At 46.5% G+C, this 18361-nt stretch overlaps 1 protein-coding gene across 13 annotated transcripts in view; it reads right to left on the reverse strand.

Annotated features, from left to right (window-relative positions):
• Nucleotides 1-2806: 2806 nt before the first annotated feature.
• Nucleotides 2807-18361, reverse strand: part of LOC135903876 (uncharacterized) — a 367982-nt gene continuing 352427 nt past the window's right edge. For all 13 annotated transcript variants that reach the window (XM_065434306.2, XM_065434305.2, XM_070535228.1 and 10 more), the window contains 2 exons: nt 4625-4910; nt 2807-3835 (listed from right to left, as the gene is read on the reverse strand). In XM_065434306.2, the coding sequence (XP_065290378.1) occupies nt 4627-4910 (284 nt within the window). In that variant the 3' untranslated portion in view covers nt 2807-3835; nt 4625-4626. The remainder of the gene's footprint in view (nt 3836-4624; nt 4911-18361) is intronic.

Raw genomic sequence — 18361 nt, forward strand, 5'->3', positions numbered from 1 at the left:
TAGTTGAAGAAAAAAAAGCAAAGAATTGGCAAGAAAACATTCTTGGCACCGCAAGTTTTTGTTCTTTTGTTTCATTTCATAACCTCAAGGTTTAATGAAAAATACCCTCTGACGCAACGAACAATAAAACCGCCAACAAATGCTTGAGCTTGTCTGAGAGGAGGGATAATACAGCTTAATGGGAATAAAACACTGGAGGAGGCCAGAAAACGTTGCGCGAGGGGTGCGAAGTCAGCCAAACCACGGGCCTAATTAAACTTCCGGGATGGTCTGTGTGCTATATGTCATTCGGCAATTAATTACGAGGCCTCGCCGCCCATGTGGCGTTAGCGCAGGTCTTAGTAAACAGGGGGCTCAGCGCTGACTCGGGTCTTGCCCAAGGTGGCCCCTTTTTGGATGCTTTCCTTCTTTCGTTCGTATAGAGGTAATACCGTGTTTAAGAGCTCTGGGGACTGCTTTCTAGCTAAGTAAAACCGCGCCTGTTAGTTTGCTAGCGTGCTTTTTTTTTTATTTCCTTCCCTTATCTCGTTCAGGTATAGTAGCCTTGGTGCGTGCACACAGCGACTTGCTTACGTGCACGAAACGACACATGGAGCTTACTTGATCCCTCTTCGCTGAAACCTGAAAACATTAACTTATCCCATCTTTTGCTGTCTAAACCATCGTGCAGTGTTTTCAGTGCACGTTCTTAAAAGCTGCTCATGCCGCAGTTCATGCTCAAACGTATAGTATTTTCACACAATGATTGTTTATGATCCGTATATAGTGACTGTTTCATGGTTATTATTGCTTACCATTTACTATAAATGCAAGCCGCGTTCGCAATATTTTAAGTTTAAGATGCGTGTTTGACGTTGGTTGGCACTTATTACGAACTATGTTTGAGCATTAATGACCATTAAGAAAGCTGGTCGGGACCTTTCGGGTAAATCATTTTGTTGTAAACAGTGCTTCATGCGTAACAATATTGAGCCGAAGTCTTCAGCGTCTGCAGACGAAAATAAGACATAGAGAATGAGGAATAGACAAGTGGGTATCCATGAGCAGTGACTCAGTGTTTGTTTTCGATTGATTTCCACCTATTTCATTCGGCAAACTGCTTAATCGACAACAGCAGCAAAATGTCTTTTGCAATCGCGTGGTAAAGGTTTCATCTCCTAGTGTGCTTAGCCAGACCAATATTTGCGCTACTCTCGAACGTGTTCCTCATGAACGACTTGTGCGTTCTCATACTGTCTTCCTTCCGTCGTAATTTTCTCTGTGTTGCTTTGGCTATATATGTAAAATGAAAACAAGAAGAAGTAAGAAAACCGGTAACCTTCCAGTAATTTTGTTTTTGCGCTACAGGGGAAAGTAGAAAAAAAAGGAGATTAGGCCACCGTCACAATGGTTTGTGCAATTCACAAGGTAAATAGGGAGTAATCTTGCAACTGCTATTGTGCAAATTGTGCCTTGGTATGTTTTTTTTAACAATAGCTAAATATATTCGTGCTATGAAAAAAATATCAGGTGCGAGCGCAACTTGCCTCACCGTTTAATGCATCATCTTTGCACCTGTCACCTGTCACATCTTTGCTGCACCTGATATGATTCCCGACGTGCCATCGATATCTGATCGTAAGGGTGAACCTGCAGGAGAGGCCACGTGATGATGCTCTGTTGATGGCCATGTCAAACTGGTCGCACTATGGCCTGCACGTATCTGAGCAAGCGTGGCAAAGGCTTCATAATCCAACGCCAAGAAGGATGAGCGGGGAGACTGCTTTGGACCATCGGCGGTAGGCAAATGCGGATGCGTGAGGCGAGCTCCCCGCCGCCTTCTTAGTGTATGTCTGTGTTAACGCTCGCCGACTTATCCCTAAAGATGTATTTATGTGAATGAATCCTCGGGTTTTACGTGCCAGAACTGCAATTTGATTATGAGGCACAACGCAGTGGGGAGACACCGCATTAATTTTGACCACGAGGGGATCTTTAACATGCTCCACAAAGATGTTACCGCGATCCGATGCTTCTTCGCGACTGCTTTCATGCTGCATCGTCTCTGGAAGGGGCGTTTGCTCGCAAGTTCTGCACCCCCTGCGGCTTATGAAGACTGCACGTAGTCACTGACGCTTGCAGACTTCAGGAACTGCAGCAGTGCACGTGTCGCTTTCTGACCTTGCGCTGCATGTGGCCACGGTTGAAGTATCACTGCCACCGAGGATAGTCTTGAATCAAGGCGATATGATGTGGTAGAGATCAGTAGGCGCTGTTTATCGCAGCGAGGAGAGATGCAAAGATGTTAGACTTCCGGAACAGCCTGGTGGAACAGCCGGAACAGCCTGGTGGAGCTGCCGCATTTTATGACGAGGACCAAATTAACCTTTGGGTCGATTGCATTATGTGCCAAAACCACGATTTCATTATGAGGTACGCCGTAGTAGGGGACTGCGGATTAATTTTGAGCACCACTGGTTCTTTAGAACGTCAGAAAGATGAGCTAGTTGGTAAAGATTCATTATGCAAAAAGGTGAAGCCTGCAGATAGGACACAAGAGAAGAGAAGTGGACAACACGAACACCGTGTTGGCGTTCGTGTTGTCCACTTCTCTTCTCAGGAGTTCTTTAACGTGCCCCCAACGCACGGGACATGGGCATTTTTGCACTTCGCCCCCATCAAAATGCGGACGCCACGGCCGGGATCTGAATCCACGACCTCGCGCTTAGTAGCGCGACACCAAAGCCACTGAGTCACCGCGACGGGTAACTTTTGGGATAAGACATCAAGGGAAACACAAATGGCAGGAATGAATGAAGGGGTAACATCGTTCACTTTATTGTTACTCGTCGTGATCCCAGATTACACAGTACAACACAGTAACACGCCCGTGACATTAAAACTGTCTACCATACAACAAAGGTGAATCAGTGATGACTCGTTCAACTGCACCCGAACCTGCATCACAAGTCTGTTATTAGTGACGAAGTACGACGTTTGTGGTAGTCGACTGGGTCACTTTTCGAGTATTATGGGGATATACGAAAAGCAGGCGTCTGCGTGTTTTAGGGCTTTTACAAAGCACCTGTGCGACCACCTGGGAGCTAGGTTTGTCTGTACAGTTGTGGGGCAGGGATTGGCCCACCTTGTTCACATGCAAACTTTCATTCATTTCGGCAGCTGTAAGCGAGAAGATGGAAACAATCAATGCGACATATTATAACTTGTTCCATGCGAACGTTCACAATCAGAGATCCTCAGTCATGCAACTCTCGGGAGTCCCGAAATATCGACGTGAAAATGCAGCAAGCTGACCGATCGAAAAATTTCAGATTTGCGAGCTTTTGCGCTGCCTTTGTCAGACACATGCGGCAGTACGAGTATTGCCACGAATAGTAACTCTTGGGACATGTGTAGCTCTACAAAGCTGCTCTTATTGCTTCCAAAACGCAACGGTGAAAGATGGCCGAATCCTGAAGGACAACTTCAATGCTGGTATCACTGAAGAACCCTGTTTTACAGAAACCATTATGAGGCAAAGAACAGCAAGGAGGTTGTCGAAGCCGCATGCTGTAAAGTAAAATGATCCCATCGCTATTTTCTGAGCCTGCTGACCAGCGGTTCGCAGGATCACATGCAGTCTTCGGCAGGAGTTCGTCGGCAGGGATTTTAGGTACCCTGTCTTTCGAGGAATTAGTATGTAAGGCACGGCGTGTCAGTTTTCTTGTGTTGCATTTGATGTTATTTCTTGGCATTTGCTTCCGCTGGTGATTGTTATCTTTGGTTTCGCTGGATGGCTGTCGCCGCTCTACCAGTCGCTTCTCGATTCGGGGCTGTGCTCTAGCACCGGAACAGCCTGCGAACAATAAGAAATATGATAGTGAACATACTTTAAATAGTTTTGCAATGTAGGGAATGCAAAAAAGACATGACTATTACAGAGATTAATCAAAAGAGCTAGCCGGTGCAAGAAACAACAAAAAACAACATAGTAAGCAACACGAAACAGTAAGCATACTGTTTATTTAAATATCCCATCATATATGCGGCACCTCTAGAAGTATAATTTATGCGCATATTGTAAGAAACGTGAGAGCATTAGCGTTTGCTGAGGGCTGACATCAAGGTGGTTATAAGAAATGCAATTTTGCTATACGGAATTGACTATAGAATTCAGCCAGCTTGACGATAGGACATGACTAGTCCTATCCTGTATGTAGCACGAATGAATTTGAACTCACACAAACACACGACACACACATATATATATATATATAGACATTATATATATATATATATATATATATATATATATATATATATATATATATGTTTTGTCTGGGCACACAAGTTCGCGCACTAAAGAGTCAGATTCGTGACACGCAGGTTTAACAGTGCCTTGTTCTTCGCCGTCACCCCAATGCGACAATACTTCCTCACACGCACGCCGCCATTGTGCTGGCCAAATAGGTTATCATTACTGTCATTAATCGGGATTGATATTGAATCACGCAGATATTTGGGAAAGAAAATAAGAAATTACTCATATTCTTCTCACGGCGCACCGCAGAGCGCGTGTGCGTACATGTGCAACCCCACATGTCCCGGTCAACGCTGAACCTGTCGGCGAAGCAGTCGCGCGTACCGTCAGATGGTCCACTTGTACACGCTCTCGCTGACCACCTCGGCGACCGGCAGCTGCCGCTCGGCGCCCGACGGCTGGCGGGTAGCTTCTTCCTCCGCCTCTTCCTCGTCCTCCTCCTCGTCCTCGTCCTTCTCGACGGGGCTGGGCCTCGGGGACACCAGGTACACGTGTGACAGGGTCTCGCCGCTGCCCGTGGCGCCCAGGCTCTGGTGCAGCGTGTCTGCAGGGCCGTTGGCGCGAGCCTGGCTCTCCTCCTTGATCGGCGTCAACCGGCAGGAACTGAGCGCTGCGCCATAGCGAAAGCACAGCGTTAGGTGGACGAGGGAACTGCGTGACAACTTCTCGGCTCAAACACGTATGTGAAATGCAGAAAATTATTACTCCCGTCAAGCTGCCGCTAAAGCGACTTGAATGAATCATCTTGCACTTAAATGAGCTGGCTAAAATATATAAAGCAGTCGTGGTAGGTATTTTCTTTTTTACATAATCCGTCAACTTGCCCGCAAATCGCCAAGTCTGAAAATATATTTACCTCCGTAACTAGGAAAAAAAGAAAGAAAGGAAAAAAATAAGATGAAGTTTTTTTTTTCACATTATGATATGCGCAGACATTAGGCCGTCTAAAACGGAGAATTACAATTATTTTTTTGTAGTATATCAGCTAAAATATCAGCTCATTTTGTAAGTTTTCCGAGCCTATATATTATGCTGTAATAAAAATGAAAAATAACATACGAATTGTGTACGCTTTATCAGCGTTTTACGTAACACATATGGAAATATGTCGAGTTGGTGTGTGTTGATGGTAATGAGTACAGCGCGAAAAATACACACCGACAACAGGAGAACAGGAACCACAAGCGCTAACCCGTGAATAAAGTTTATTTCGCAACAGCTCAATAAATATACGAGGCCATGTGTCCCCAATGCAGAGCAGCAGACTAGAGTGCACTAGCTAAGGTCCACCTCTCTGTCTTATGAACAAAATATATCAACATATCACCGCATGCCACACATCATAAACAGCACATGTCCGAATAGTTTACAACATTGCGATATCCGTCAGATGATGTTACAACATCTAAACGTGACATATCACGCGCTGGTAGACGGCCGCAAACAGGCCACCGCTAGCCTCACTTTCCTCACTGATAGCGTTCGCCAAATTCAGGTTGCACTAGAGAACCCCAACAGGGGCCTCGGAGTTCTCGCAGATCGCATCGACGCCATAGGGACGCGAATCGCGTCACCCGCCACCGTCGTACAACCGCTAACCGTTCCCGCCGTTCTGAAGGAAGCTAGACTTCAGTATCCCACCAGCGCTGCGACAGGAGGTTCCAGTTTTTGTACATCCCAAATTGCCCCGTTAGGCGGTAGCCCGTTCGGTACGCGCAATAATGGATAGATCAAAAGAGAGTTTTCGCATTTGGCAATGGAGCTGCATGTGGTATTCTAACAAGAAAGCCCCTCTGCAGCAGTTTTTCAGGTCTTTCGCTGTCAAAATTAAGGTCATTGCTCTCCAGAAAACATTAGTCGCCACCGCCTCGTTCCAGGACTATAGTGCGTTTCCGGCCGGCCCGGGGTTATTTGTACCTTGATCGATAAAAGGCTTACTCATCTCACCTATGACCTCAAGCTGGCGAGCGGCAGAATCGAATATGTCATGGTTGAGATCCTGCTCGACGCGCCGCAGCGGAATCAGAGCAGAAACAGCGTATTTGTCCACAATGTCTATAGCCACCCAAGGAACTCGCAGCAGCAGTTCAAGACCTTCCTCAAGAAAGCGATCGACTTGGCTGGCCCACGACCCTCGGTGTTCGTCGGCGACTTCAAGGCACCGTAGAGTATCTGGTGTTACGTCTACAACACTACCAAGGGGTGCAACCTGTGGCAAGGCACCAACGACATGGACCTCACTCTGGTCATTGACAAGATTTTCCCACGCGCATCGACAACTCCGTCACCCAGGACTCGACACCCGACCTCACCTTTGTCAGGAACGTCGAGGACGTGGGCTGGGAGAACGCTGCCATGGAGTTCGGGAGTGGCCACTACATTCTCGAGACCAACTTCAAGGTGGCTCGGAGTAGGGTCAGAGAATTCACGTTCGTCCATCGGGACCATTTTCGCAAGATTCGTGAAGCACCCGGGAAAGCCAGGGCACCCGCCAGCCTAGATAAATGGTGCGAAGGCATTCGCAACGACGCTTCCACGGCCACCAAGAGAGTGGAAACCGATATCGACGTCGAGCGAATGAACAGCAGATTCTCCCACCTGATCGAGGCCAAAAAACACCCTGATCCGCCGATGGAAGGGTCAAAGGCTCAATCGCAGACTCTTAAAGAAGATCTAGGAACTCAACAAGGTCATCGATGATCACTGCAAAGCGCTATGCCAGCAGCCGTGGGAGGAGCTCTGCGAATCCATCGACGGACAGATGCGCAAGCGAAAGTCCTGGGGTATGCTGAAGCACCTTCTCGACGAAAGCGGCTCCAAGCCAAATCAGAAGCATACGTTGGCCCGGGCCCTTCACGAAGTCACCAGATCTCACACGGTTGTTGAACTCGTCTCAAAACTTATACAGAAGTACCTGCCCGTCCGGCGCGACGGGGATCCGGCGACCCAGCTCCCGGACTAGCGAGGGCCTCCTCGCCCCGAGCTGGTCGAAGACTTCTCCGTTTCCGAGGTCAGACAGGCCATCTTCGCGCTCAACCGCAAGTCAGCGCCGGGTCAGGACGGAGTCACCAGCAGAATGTTGAGAAACCTCGACGACTCGTCGATCGTCTTTCTGACCGAGAATATCAATGAGTCCTGGAAGAGCGGCGTCGCTCCGGCAGCCAGGCAAGCCCCCTAATATCGGGAGCCTCAAGCCAACTTCTCTAATGTCCTGCCTCGGCAAGGTCATAGAGCGCGTCGTCCTCAACAGGCTCAAGGGGTACCTCGAAGACAACGAGGTTTACACGTGCAACATGATCGGCTTCCGCACCGGACTGTAGACGCAGGATGCCATGCATCAGATCGTGGATGGCCGTTCTAGATAAACGTCAAGGCTTTGCTCGGTCTGGACCTCCATAAGGCTTTCGACAAAGTGATCCAAGCCTTCATCGTCAAGACCATTCCGGACCTGGGTCTCGATTCTAGATCCCACAGCTACGTTAGCTCTTTTCTAACGGACAGGAAGGCCAAGCTTCGCACTGGATAGTTCCGCTCCGAAGATGTGCGCCTCGGAGGACGGCGCGCTCCTCAGGGCGCCGTCATCTCCCCCACACTGTTTAAAATTTGTATGATTGGTCTTTCTGAGAGGTTGGCACGCGTCGAGAACGTCAAGCACACCACCTACGCCGACGACGTCCCCATCTGGTGCTCCGGCGGCTGTGAGGGCAGAGCCGAAGAAGGCATGCAAGAGGCGATCGACGTGATAGAGGAGTACCTCCGCCCTACCGGATTTCGATGCTCCGCCTCCAAATCGAAGCTTCTGCTTTACAGAAAAGAGAAGGGAGGCAGACCCAAAGATTTGAAGCGTCTACGAAAGCAGCATCAGTCTTCGCACTTGTGACGGGGGCGGGGGCAGGGTGTTGTGATACCCAGGGTTGACGTCATTTGGGTACTGGGCATGTTTGCAGAATTCAACGGTGGGAACGTAACGGCTCTCCGCAAGATCATCGCAAAGACGGACAATGCTTTCTGCCTCATTCGCAGAATCTCAAGTCAATACCGAGGCATGAAGGAAAACAATTTCCTCGGGCTGAACAACGCGTTCGTACTATGCCACTTCGTGTACACGATTTCTATGCACAACTGCCTCAGAGCGGAGCGAGACAAGCTTAACACTCTCATGCGCAAAGTATTCAAAAGGGATCTGGGGCTACGCATCAGGACCCATACCGAGGGTCTCCTCAAGCTGGGGGTACATAACACCGCCGAGGAGATTGCCAAAGCCCTAGAATGCGCGCAACTCACTGACCTGACCACCACAGCGGCAGATAAAGGCATCCTCGAAGAGTTGGGTTACCGCTCTGCGGGATTCCCGATGGTCTGTACCCCGATACCGAGGCGCATTCGAGACAAGTTCGAAGTGGCCGCCGTGCCCCGAAACGTCCATCTCGTCCACAACGAGGGCAGACGCAAGGCCAGAGCAGCAGCGATTCTCAAACAGATCAAGCAACAAGACATCAGAAGAAGCTTTGTCGACTCCGCGGAGTACAGCGTTGGGAAGACCTTCGCCGTCGTCGCTTGATTAGCACGATAACGTGTCAACAAACGTGTAGAAATCACAGAAACGAATCTGACCTACGAGGTTTTCTCAGCCTTGTTCGCGTGCCGATGCTGACGGCACGTACCGCTTGCGCAATCCAGGGCTCCATTCAATTAGTTGCACTGTCAGGCTTGTTGAGCGACTGACGCCCTTTCCCAAAACAAGCCGCGAAACAGTTTTCGCAGCTCTCTTGTGCCACGTGCAACGAACCGGTGGCTTCGGAGTCGCAGTGGTGAGGGAGGGGGAATGGGGTCGACGCTTGCGACGGTGGTTTTCGTTGCATGCGGCCAAAATCGCACTTCCGGTGCGGTAAAAATCGCATCATGTGACGCAAGCTTTTTACATCGTGCCGCCGGCAGTTTATGCTGTGTTGCTCAAATTGGGCTTGATGCTTCACGTCTGCACGCGAGCTTAACCTGTTCCAATCTGTAGCACACAGCTTGGTAAGCACGCTTGGGCTCGTCTAGCCCGCGCGCATGATTGGTGTCCCAATTACCGACGAGCGGCAAACTTCCCGCGAAGGTTTGCCGTCAGAGCCGAGCTTTCCTTGGGTTTTAGGCCTAATGAGCGCATTTTCGTCGGGTGTCGGCACCAAAGTGAAGGTTTAGTGTCATGTCAACGCAAATATATTCGCAGCGGCCGTTCAGCTCTTGCAAAGCCATATGGCTGCTGTTTATAATATGTTTGAATAATCGAGCAGGTGCAGAAATCAGTAGGCGACTGTAAACTAGTGATGCGATTTATTCACCAAAACCGAAGCGGGTGATTATGCATGCTTTAAAGTTTACTATATTTTGAGAGCATAACATGCACAAAAATAAAAAGAATTCACAGTTTCGCCCGAAAGACGAAGCATAGATTTCTATAGCAAATTAGTATACAGCTATACGAAGTAAGGATAGTAGATTTATCGGCGGTATAAAGTTGGAAACATTCGCTTACTAACTCAATTAACAAGTGCACGCACAGGCAAAGATGAACACATCGCACTCGATGACCGCGGACACTCACTGTCAAAACGCTGGAGCGAGGAAGCCCGGCAGCAGCAGCGAGCGAAGTGACCTTCGCGCTGTCTATCGTTTCAACGCAAAGTGAGCCGCGAGAACACAGCACGCACAAAGGTATGAGCCGTCTGCAGATCGCTTTCAAGATACGGCGCACGACACCGCGCGCGGACGCCCAAAGTACGCAGTTGGTGGCGGAGTGATAGCCGCTCCCTCTGCCTTTTGCGTTGTCACCCCGCTTTCCTCCCTTTCGCGCACGAGATTGAGCCGCGATCGTCCTAGCCTAGCGAAATACGAAATTGCTGCCAGTGCAGAGTGCCATACGCTATTCCTCCCTCCCATCCCCTTTCGGGCTTTCGCGCGACGGAAGCCGGCACGTTTGCTCTCCGCTTTCCCCCCTCGTGCGGGCCATATTGAGTCGCGATCGCCCTCTCCCCTCGCACGCTTTCACTTGCACGTACAGTACGGCCACGTTGTTATTGGCCTCGGACTTTATGCCGAACACCACGGTGACGCCGACGACACTAATACTCCTGGGGTATCCATATAATGGCTGTCGATATAAAATAGCAGTGAAAATGGGGTATGAGTTATATGCGAATTTTGATTTCGGGTGTGCCTTCACGGCAGCGCGCATTTCCCTTGAAGATGCGGCTTTATGGCAGCACGATCCGTACTGCAGTGAAACCAGCTTTAGGGTGAGGGTGTCCGCCATTTGCATCGCCGAACAGGCGGGGAGCAGAGCCGCTGGCCTAAGGTATACGATGCGGACGGTTCGTGCATTCGCAAATGTAGACTGCACTGCACTTATCTCTTCCGTTTCTCTTTAAAAATCACTTCAAACAATGTAGACTGCTTTTATGATGATTTGGGCATTGTATGAAGTTATTTCTGTGGTTTATGCAAGTGGACTTTTGCAAGTGCGGCTTGCAGGCACGACAATACGTATATTCGCTTGATTCAGATACTTTGAAAATATTCAATATTGCAATTCCAGCCGAAGAAAATATGGTATAGCACAATATTTGATCAAATATTAGAAAATATTGAATATTCGCACAAACCTAACTCTAATGAATCCTCATGGCACAGTGTTCTGCCACAATGGCACGCTCTTGAGCACTAATAAAATTGGTGAATTGATTTGGTGAATGGAATCGGTGAAAAAAAGCACACGTGGCGGAATTTTGACGAGAGACCAAGCAATCTACAATTTATGTTGCTGGCCCCGAGAAAAATAGCCTTAAGGCAGCCTATTCTTTCAAAGGTTAGGGAGATTACGATTCAAACGCCAGTATATGTCTCCGCAGATGCCACTGAGTTTGGTCAGGTGCTGCTGTCCTCTAGTAGGTAAACGCTGGTAAAGGTGAATGCGCACGTGAATTGACCCCTACCCTTACACTCATCGGTGGCAGGATAACACCGTGGTTGCGACAACGGCCACCTCACCCCTGTGTCTAGGCTTTAGTTTCAGGACTTGCACGTTTTGACTGGACCACTGCGACGATTAATTTTGATATCCATGGAGAGAATAATTGATACCTAGAGAACATCTTTAATGTGTTTATCTTAACAGATTTTCAAACTCGGATATACTAGCATTATGTACGAGCACCGAATGAACAACGATAAAAAGCAATAAAGCACGGAATGAACGAAATATATTCTTGTCCCTCAGTTTATAACGGAAATATATTCTAGAGCACCGCCCATGGAACGTGTCTTTGTGGAATCAGTCCTAAAGGCACCAAATCCAAAGTTTAGTGTTGTTCTTCGTAAACGTTTTTGGCCACGTTATTTACCGCTGCTTTGCTTTTACAAAATAATGTTTATTTATCCTATTCGGTCAGGGTGTACACACTTGCGGATGCGATTTAATTTTACTATTACAGGGCAGTACTCGCACGGAATAGACAACGAACATAAGGCTTTAAGTAAATTGAACATTCTTATTTCCTAAAGCACACCCATTTCAATTCTGAAAGAATGGTACCGCTGCAGACGACCACTTCAGTGAAGAGCCTACCGTGTTTGACGGAACTTTTGAAGTAGGGCGTTTCGTTAGCAACTCCGAGAGATTTTTTTCCCTTGCTGTGATGCTTGCACCCAATAATTAACCTGTGGATGTAAGTAGAGCGGGTGGTTTAATATTTTTATTGAAGAAACGTAGCATGACTGGCTGTACAATAAATGAATATTTATTTACTGTGTAATCATGATGGGTCAATATAAAATGCACTGAGTCATTCTCATCACGCCTCGACTTGCTTTCTAAGGAGTCTCGAGCACCCTGGCAAAAAAATTACGCAAATTTCACGCCTTTATCGATAGTCGATGTTAATTCTCCACTAAAAGGGTTATTATGCCACATTAGGAACGTTTTCTATTTCCTGTTTTCTATTACAGTTTCGGCACTCATATTCCTATTCAACTTCCTATACCTATTTTCTGCATGTAGGAATTCTGCGTTACATGTTTTCGCACACGTTCATATATAGAGCCCAAACAATCTTAACTGTTACATAAGAAAATGAAATAGCAAGCCGATTTATTTTTACCATCCATGTATGGTGTCTGTTTGCAGCTGGCCTCTATTAAGAGTGAATAGGGATCAGGTGTAACGCAACACGGAGGACGCAAGGAAGAACGACAGGTGCTTCCTTCTCGGGCCCCTATTGCGTTAAAACTCATCCTAATTCAAAAAGAATGGCCAAGAAGTCACATTGACACTGTCGCTGGCCTGTATTCTACGTGACTTGTGCAACTGCCATTACGTGTCATCAGCCAAGTTTTTGACAATATCACGCGAGCGCCGGAATTCCTGACGCTCAACACCTTAAAACGGGGAGAAGTGGCGAGCACCGGAGTAGTTTTTTGCACAAGCCTGTAATGCACACTCCAGTGTGAGCATAATCATCTATTCTGCCGTTCACTCCAGGCAAAAACATACCCGCACCCATAGTACATAAACAAAATAACATGGCGCAAGGAAAGTGACCTATGTAGGCTCTGTTCACAAACAGGGACACTCACACGAATAATGTGGGAATGCACCTCCCTCCCGTTCTCTCACCCCCCCGTCAGCAGCGAGACTGACTGGACAGCCTGGCTCAGGTCCGGGGACGACGACCGACTACTAGTGGACTGGGCGGAGAAGGCCAAGCATGCCCAGGGCCTTACTTGAGCCCAATCCCTCCGCCACCTCCCCCTTTCCCCTTCCGGCTTTCAATAAAGTTTACTACCACCACCACTTCAGGACACAATCCTTGTCAGAGTTAACCGCTTCACCTTACTTACAAGAAGCCGAACCCGTGGTGGAGTAAGATTTGGCATCTGCAATGAGCTTTCCTCTTTTTTTAAATGCGCAGGTATTTCTATGCCTATCCAACGAGAATACTGTCCGTCCGTCACGTGAGACGAATGCAATGGTTCATACCCCCGTAAGAAAGGAAGAAATGCATTTGCTAATACGCACGTAAGGCGAAGGCTATAAACGCTCAGAAAAGTGATGGGAACAGTCCAAACATTCACTGAAACTATCTATAGCACAGAGAACAGCATCATGTTCAATAAACAAGCTCATAACAAGCATCCGAACCATCAATAAAGCACTACACGCCCCCATCAGAATATGTAGCGGTGGTTCTTCAACAGCTTTGCTGCACATCCAGGCTGATACGGACCGATAAGAGTTGATATCGGTCGACTCATGTTCGATAAGGTTCATAACGAGTGACGAGGATTGATGAAGGTTTGTACTGGTCGGGTCAAGTTTAATGACATTGATAATGACACCTGGCTGCGTGGAAAAGTCCAAGTGGCACAATACTAACGCATAGACATCTCCCAGAGGAGTTTCTGCGTGAATTATTTTTTGTATTACCCAAACTGCGCATACACCTGAGAAAAAAAAGAAGAAAGGACTTAATCCGTACGCGCGAGGTATTGTCAGGACTTCCTGTGAGCGATGGGGCCTCATGGTTAACAAGAGGATTACGTGTGCATTCCTAAAAAGAGAAGAGCGCAGCAGCCAACGATTGGACTGAAGAGTGTGTTGGGCGCGTGAGCGTACTATCGCCGACCTAACCACTTCTCGCCGTTATAAGGCGCTGCCGCACCATGCGTTGAACGATTGCTCGATTTTGATAAATATCTGTCTGATTATACATCTGCTATTATACTGTATCCTATGGTCCTGTGAGAACGTATTGTGATGACATCGATCGCTCGTCGGTAGAGACGAATTAAAAGGTAAAAATAATAGCGGGAGATAATCACCGCACTTTTCTCATTACAGCGAAACAAACAGGCTCTCAATGTGTGTTCCGAAACCACGTTTCTTGTAACAACTAGGCTTGGAGAAACGAGCACGCCCACTCAAAGGCATTACGCCTTATGCAACTTGGTCAGAAATATGTAAACCATTCGTTCAATGCAATGCACCAGAAAGCGCAATGCACCAGAAAGCGCAATGCACGAAATAAAAAAGCTAGGAATTAAAAAGCCGAGAACGACAGGACCCTCATTTTCTTTAAACGTCGCATGACGCCTCTTTCATATTATTTACCCTAATGAGACGGTTTGAAACGGCCTTACCCTTCTTATAAACCGTTAAAGGAGCAAAGCTACAACATCAATGTTCACTAAGCTCATAAAAGCTTCTATGTGAGGCCTAAGGGAGTAAAAACTTTGGATTTCGTTATTTGGCTGATCGCAGCGCTAATGCCAGAGTACAGGCTTTTGAGTCGGGTTTTTCTAAGCCCTTAATAGAAAGTATATTAGGAAAACTTTGTCTATCTATATAATATCTATCTATCTATCTATCTATCTATCTATCTATCTATCTATCTATCTATCTATCTATCTATCTATCTATCTATCTATCTATCTATCTATCTATCTATCTATCTATCTATCTATCTATCTATCTATCTATCTATCTATCTATCTATCTATCTATCTATCTATCTATCTATCTATCTATCTATCTATCTATCTATCTATCTATCTATCTATCTATCTATCTATCTATCTATCTATCTATCTATCTATCTATCTATCTATCTATCTATCTATCTATCTATCTATCTATATATATATATATATATATATATATATATATATATATATGTATGTAGAAGCGCACTAAATTCTATCTGTCTCTAGCCGTTGCTATAGCAGAACACGGGCGTGCTCCTCCTTTGAAACAGGAAGCAACTCTAGACGAAACCGTCCCCGCTTCTGAAGGTTGCACGCCCTACAATGGCGAAGTATAGGACGAGTTGCACTGCCCCTTAATGATGCTAGGCTTGGTGCACCAAGAGCAGTCGGGCGTTATAACGCAGGCCCTAGAACGGAGCGTCCCAGAACTCGCCCAGATGTAAGCGAAGTACGGAGAGATTCGGGCACGTGTGCTGCTGCGGTGTGGTGTGAGTGTAGGGTGAAAGAGCCCTCTGCGCGTGAAGTGCCCCAGGATACTGCAGGTACACCTGATGTGTTAAAATTGGGGACGTGCGAATGTTCGGAATTTCGAACACGAATCATATAGCCTTTCGCAATGCAATTTGAATCCGATTGGCGAATTCACTATTTGAGATTGTCGAATATTCGTTTCTGTTCAAATATAAAGGATAACAGCAGTTACTAGAGGATTGAGGGGGAAAGAGCAATGAAAGTGGGGTCTGGTCGGAATGATTCTGTTGTGGAAGAGGCGTGGCTGCTGAGCACAGGCACCAGTTCATGAGTGAACGCGTGACGCTGAGTCAGCCGAATTTCTGTCGAATAATTTCCAGTCATTCGGCGTGAATGCCTCGGTTTTAAGGTAGCCTAAAAAATGAGCTGTCTCGATTTAGGCAAGCAAATTTATTATTTGAACAATATGACCATGTTTGCATATCAATATAGCAATATTGGCGGTGCTGTATTGCCACGCCTATCCCCTCATCAAACACAGCGCGCTAATTGCATGTGGCGACGCGCTCGTTTCATTACTGTAATTGTCATGGCACCTCGGAAAGCTAAAAAAAAAGGAAAATAGACGTTCATTATTTACAAGCTCCTCAGTTGACCGTAAGTCCAGTTGTTACTTGCATGCACGAATTAATAAAAATTAGCTTTCTTTCTTTCTTTCTTTTTTTTTGCTGAACAGACACCATGCTTTATGTATATTTCACTCTGTTCAGAAAAAAAAAATCTGGCATTCTATTCTATATTCGAAGGTCGTTTTTCTAGCATATCATTCGTATTCTATTCGATCCCATAGTTTTACTATTTGAACATTCTAGGTGCAATTACCGTTATGTATAAAAGAATATGTGTAAAATACTACTTATTATGAGGCAAGCCGCCGGTGCCGTATTTGTCTTACGGATTGAACCACATTTTTGTTATGTCAGTTAAAAGAAATTGGGGCAGGGTGGGCTCTTATGTGCACTATGTATCGGGCATCGCATCAATGGTGAGGATGAGGGCTTGTGAATATGGAATGTGAAATGCGTCTGAGCGCGAAACGATGCCGGAGGTGGTCCTGACCAGCGTACTGGATTTGCTGGCCTGATGGCGAGGTTGCTTGCCGTGTACCTTGCTATCAGAGAGGGACGGTCGGTACATTGTTAGTGCGGGCTATAGCATGACCCTTTATCCATTGCCTTTTACGCGTTGATAGCCAGGTGTTCATTCCTAAAGGGCACATAGGATGGCATGTGAGCACACATGGTACTAGATAAGCGCCTAAGTCAACAACAACAACAAAAAATGCAGAGAGAGGGCAGTGACCTCCATATCAGCCTTTGTGGCAATATCCACGCTTGTAAATGAATGTGTTATTGAATAGGTTAGGTCAACTGCTCCTGTGGCCATTGGAACGGGTCTATGGACAACATATTCATCTTCGCGGCCAGGTAAAAGGGTAGACCAGCGATCCCACAAATTGTCGAAGTAATACGAGTCTGTTTTATGGCCATTTAATCACCGGGTTCATTTTATTATTGTGAAGCACAGGGTGGGAAGTAGACATGGACTAGCACAAACTGCATACCAAGAGCAGCGTCCTTTTTGCTGCGAATACCGCGGCGGGAGACAACGCACGGTTGATGACAGAAACCGCACACAGGCCGCCCCCGTTTCCGTCACAGCCAGGTTGCACACTCGGGAATCGGAAACGCAACCATCACATTGAGGGTATTTATAGAGCGCCCAACGAAGGCATTAGTATGTTGAAATTCTGTTTTAGAAAGTTCGAATACAAAATTATTTTCAGAGAAAGAATGGAATATGCTCGTTCGACAATATCTGCTTTCGCCATTGCAGCTTTCTATTCAAAATATCGACTCACCATCGAATTAGTTTTTACCCTCCTGCCTGTACATGTATCAAATAAGACTCGTGCACCATGTTGACAGTCACAGCGAAAAATCGATCGCCTCCATCTGCTCAGCTTGTACGAGTCCTACGCATCATTTGAGCGTTGCTCAATCCTGTTTCGAATTTTGACATTCCAATCATTTCGCTCTTCGTCCCTATAAACTTTTGGGCTCAACTGTGTCACACGAGCAAGGGGTGTTCTGACAGTTATTGACAGTCAGACCACTCTTTTTCTTCGATACAATATTGCTCGCGTTCCGACTGATGTATGCATTTAGCGATGATTAAATTGTTCATATGATTTTAAATTCTGACAAAGAAAACAGTGAACTGCTCGGCCTCAGTATACAAGTTCCAGGATAATGTCGAGATCGATTGCCAGTTGTGGAAGTAATGGAGCATAACTTCACTGCTTTCAGTAACGTCAAGGCTGAAAGTTTGAAGGAACGTGCACGAATCGATTGAAGGAACAAATTCAGCGCTTGCTGTTCACTAGCTAGCGTTGCGTTATCGGGCATTGAGGATTTTGTTCTATACTTCGTACATCGCCTGCAGTTCCTTTTTCGTCGACGTATACAAAAGGCCGGAAGGCAAGATTCGGTAATTGAGCATTTAAAATTGCGCGAACGGTATAAGAAATACTGCGCTGTCTTGAATGCCAGAACAGCAGCCATTAATCATTATTTTGAGCGTGATGACCGTAAGCGTATCCTTAAAGACTATGGCTACCAATGGGAATTTATTCGCGAAAAAATGGTGAATTTGTCGGTGATTGTTTTAGTCTGAGAGAGGAAGACGCCCAAAAGTATTTATATAGACAGGAAACTTCTTGTTTCTAATGCTAAACAAATTACTATTGAGTGGTTATTTTGCATTTTTGTGAGACGAACCGCAAATGAGCGGATGCTTGACGTGTGCACTTGATCATTCCCCTCGCCCTATGTAGCCATAAAATTTCAAAGATTGAATTCATGTCCGATCGCCTGTTTGGATACGTAGAAGTGCTACCATAGATAACAGGCATTAATGTCGTCTGATCTTCCACTCTTCACTTCGATTTAATATAACGAATATTGCGAAACGTTGGGGAAACAGTTAACCTTTCCAAAATCATTA

This window comes from Dermacentor albipictus, chromosome 3, assembly GCF_038994185.2.
Source record: "Dermacentor albipictus isolate Rhodes 1998 colony chromosome 3, USDA_Dalb.pri_finalv2, whole genome shotgun sequence".
NCBI lineage: Eukaryota > Metazoa > Arthropoda > Arachnida > Ixodida > Ixodidae > Dermacentor > Dermacentor albipictus.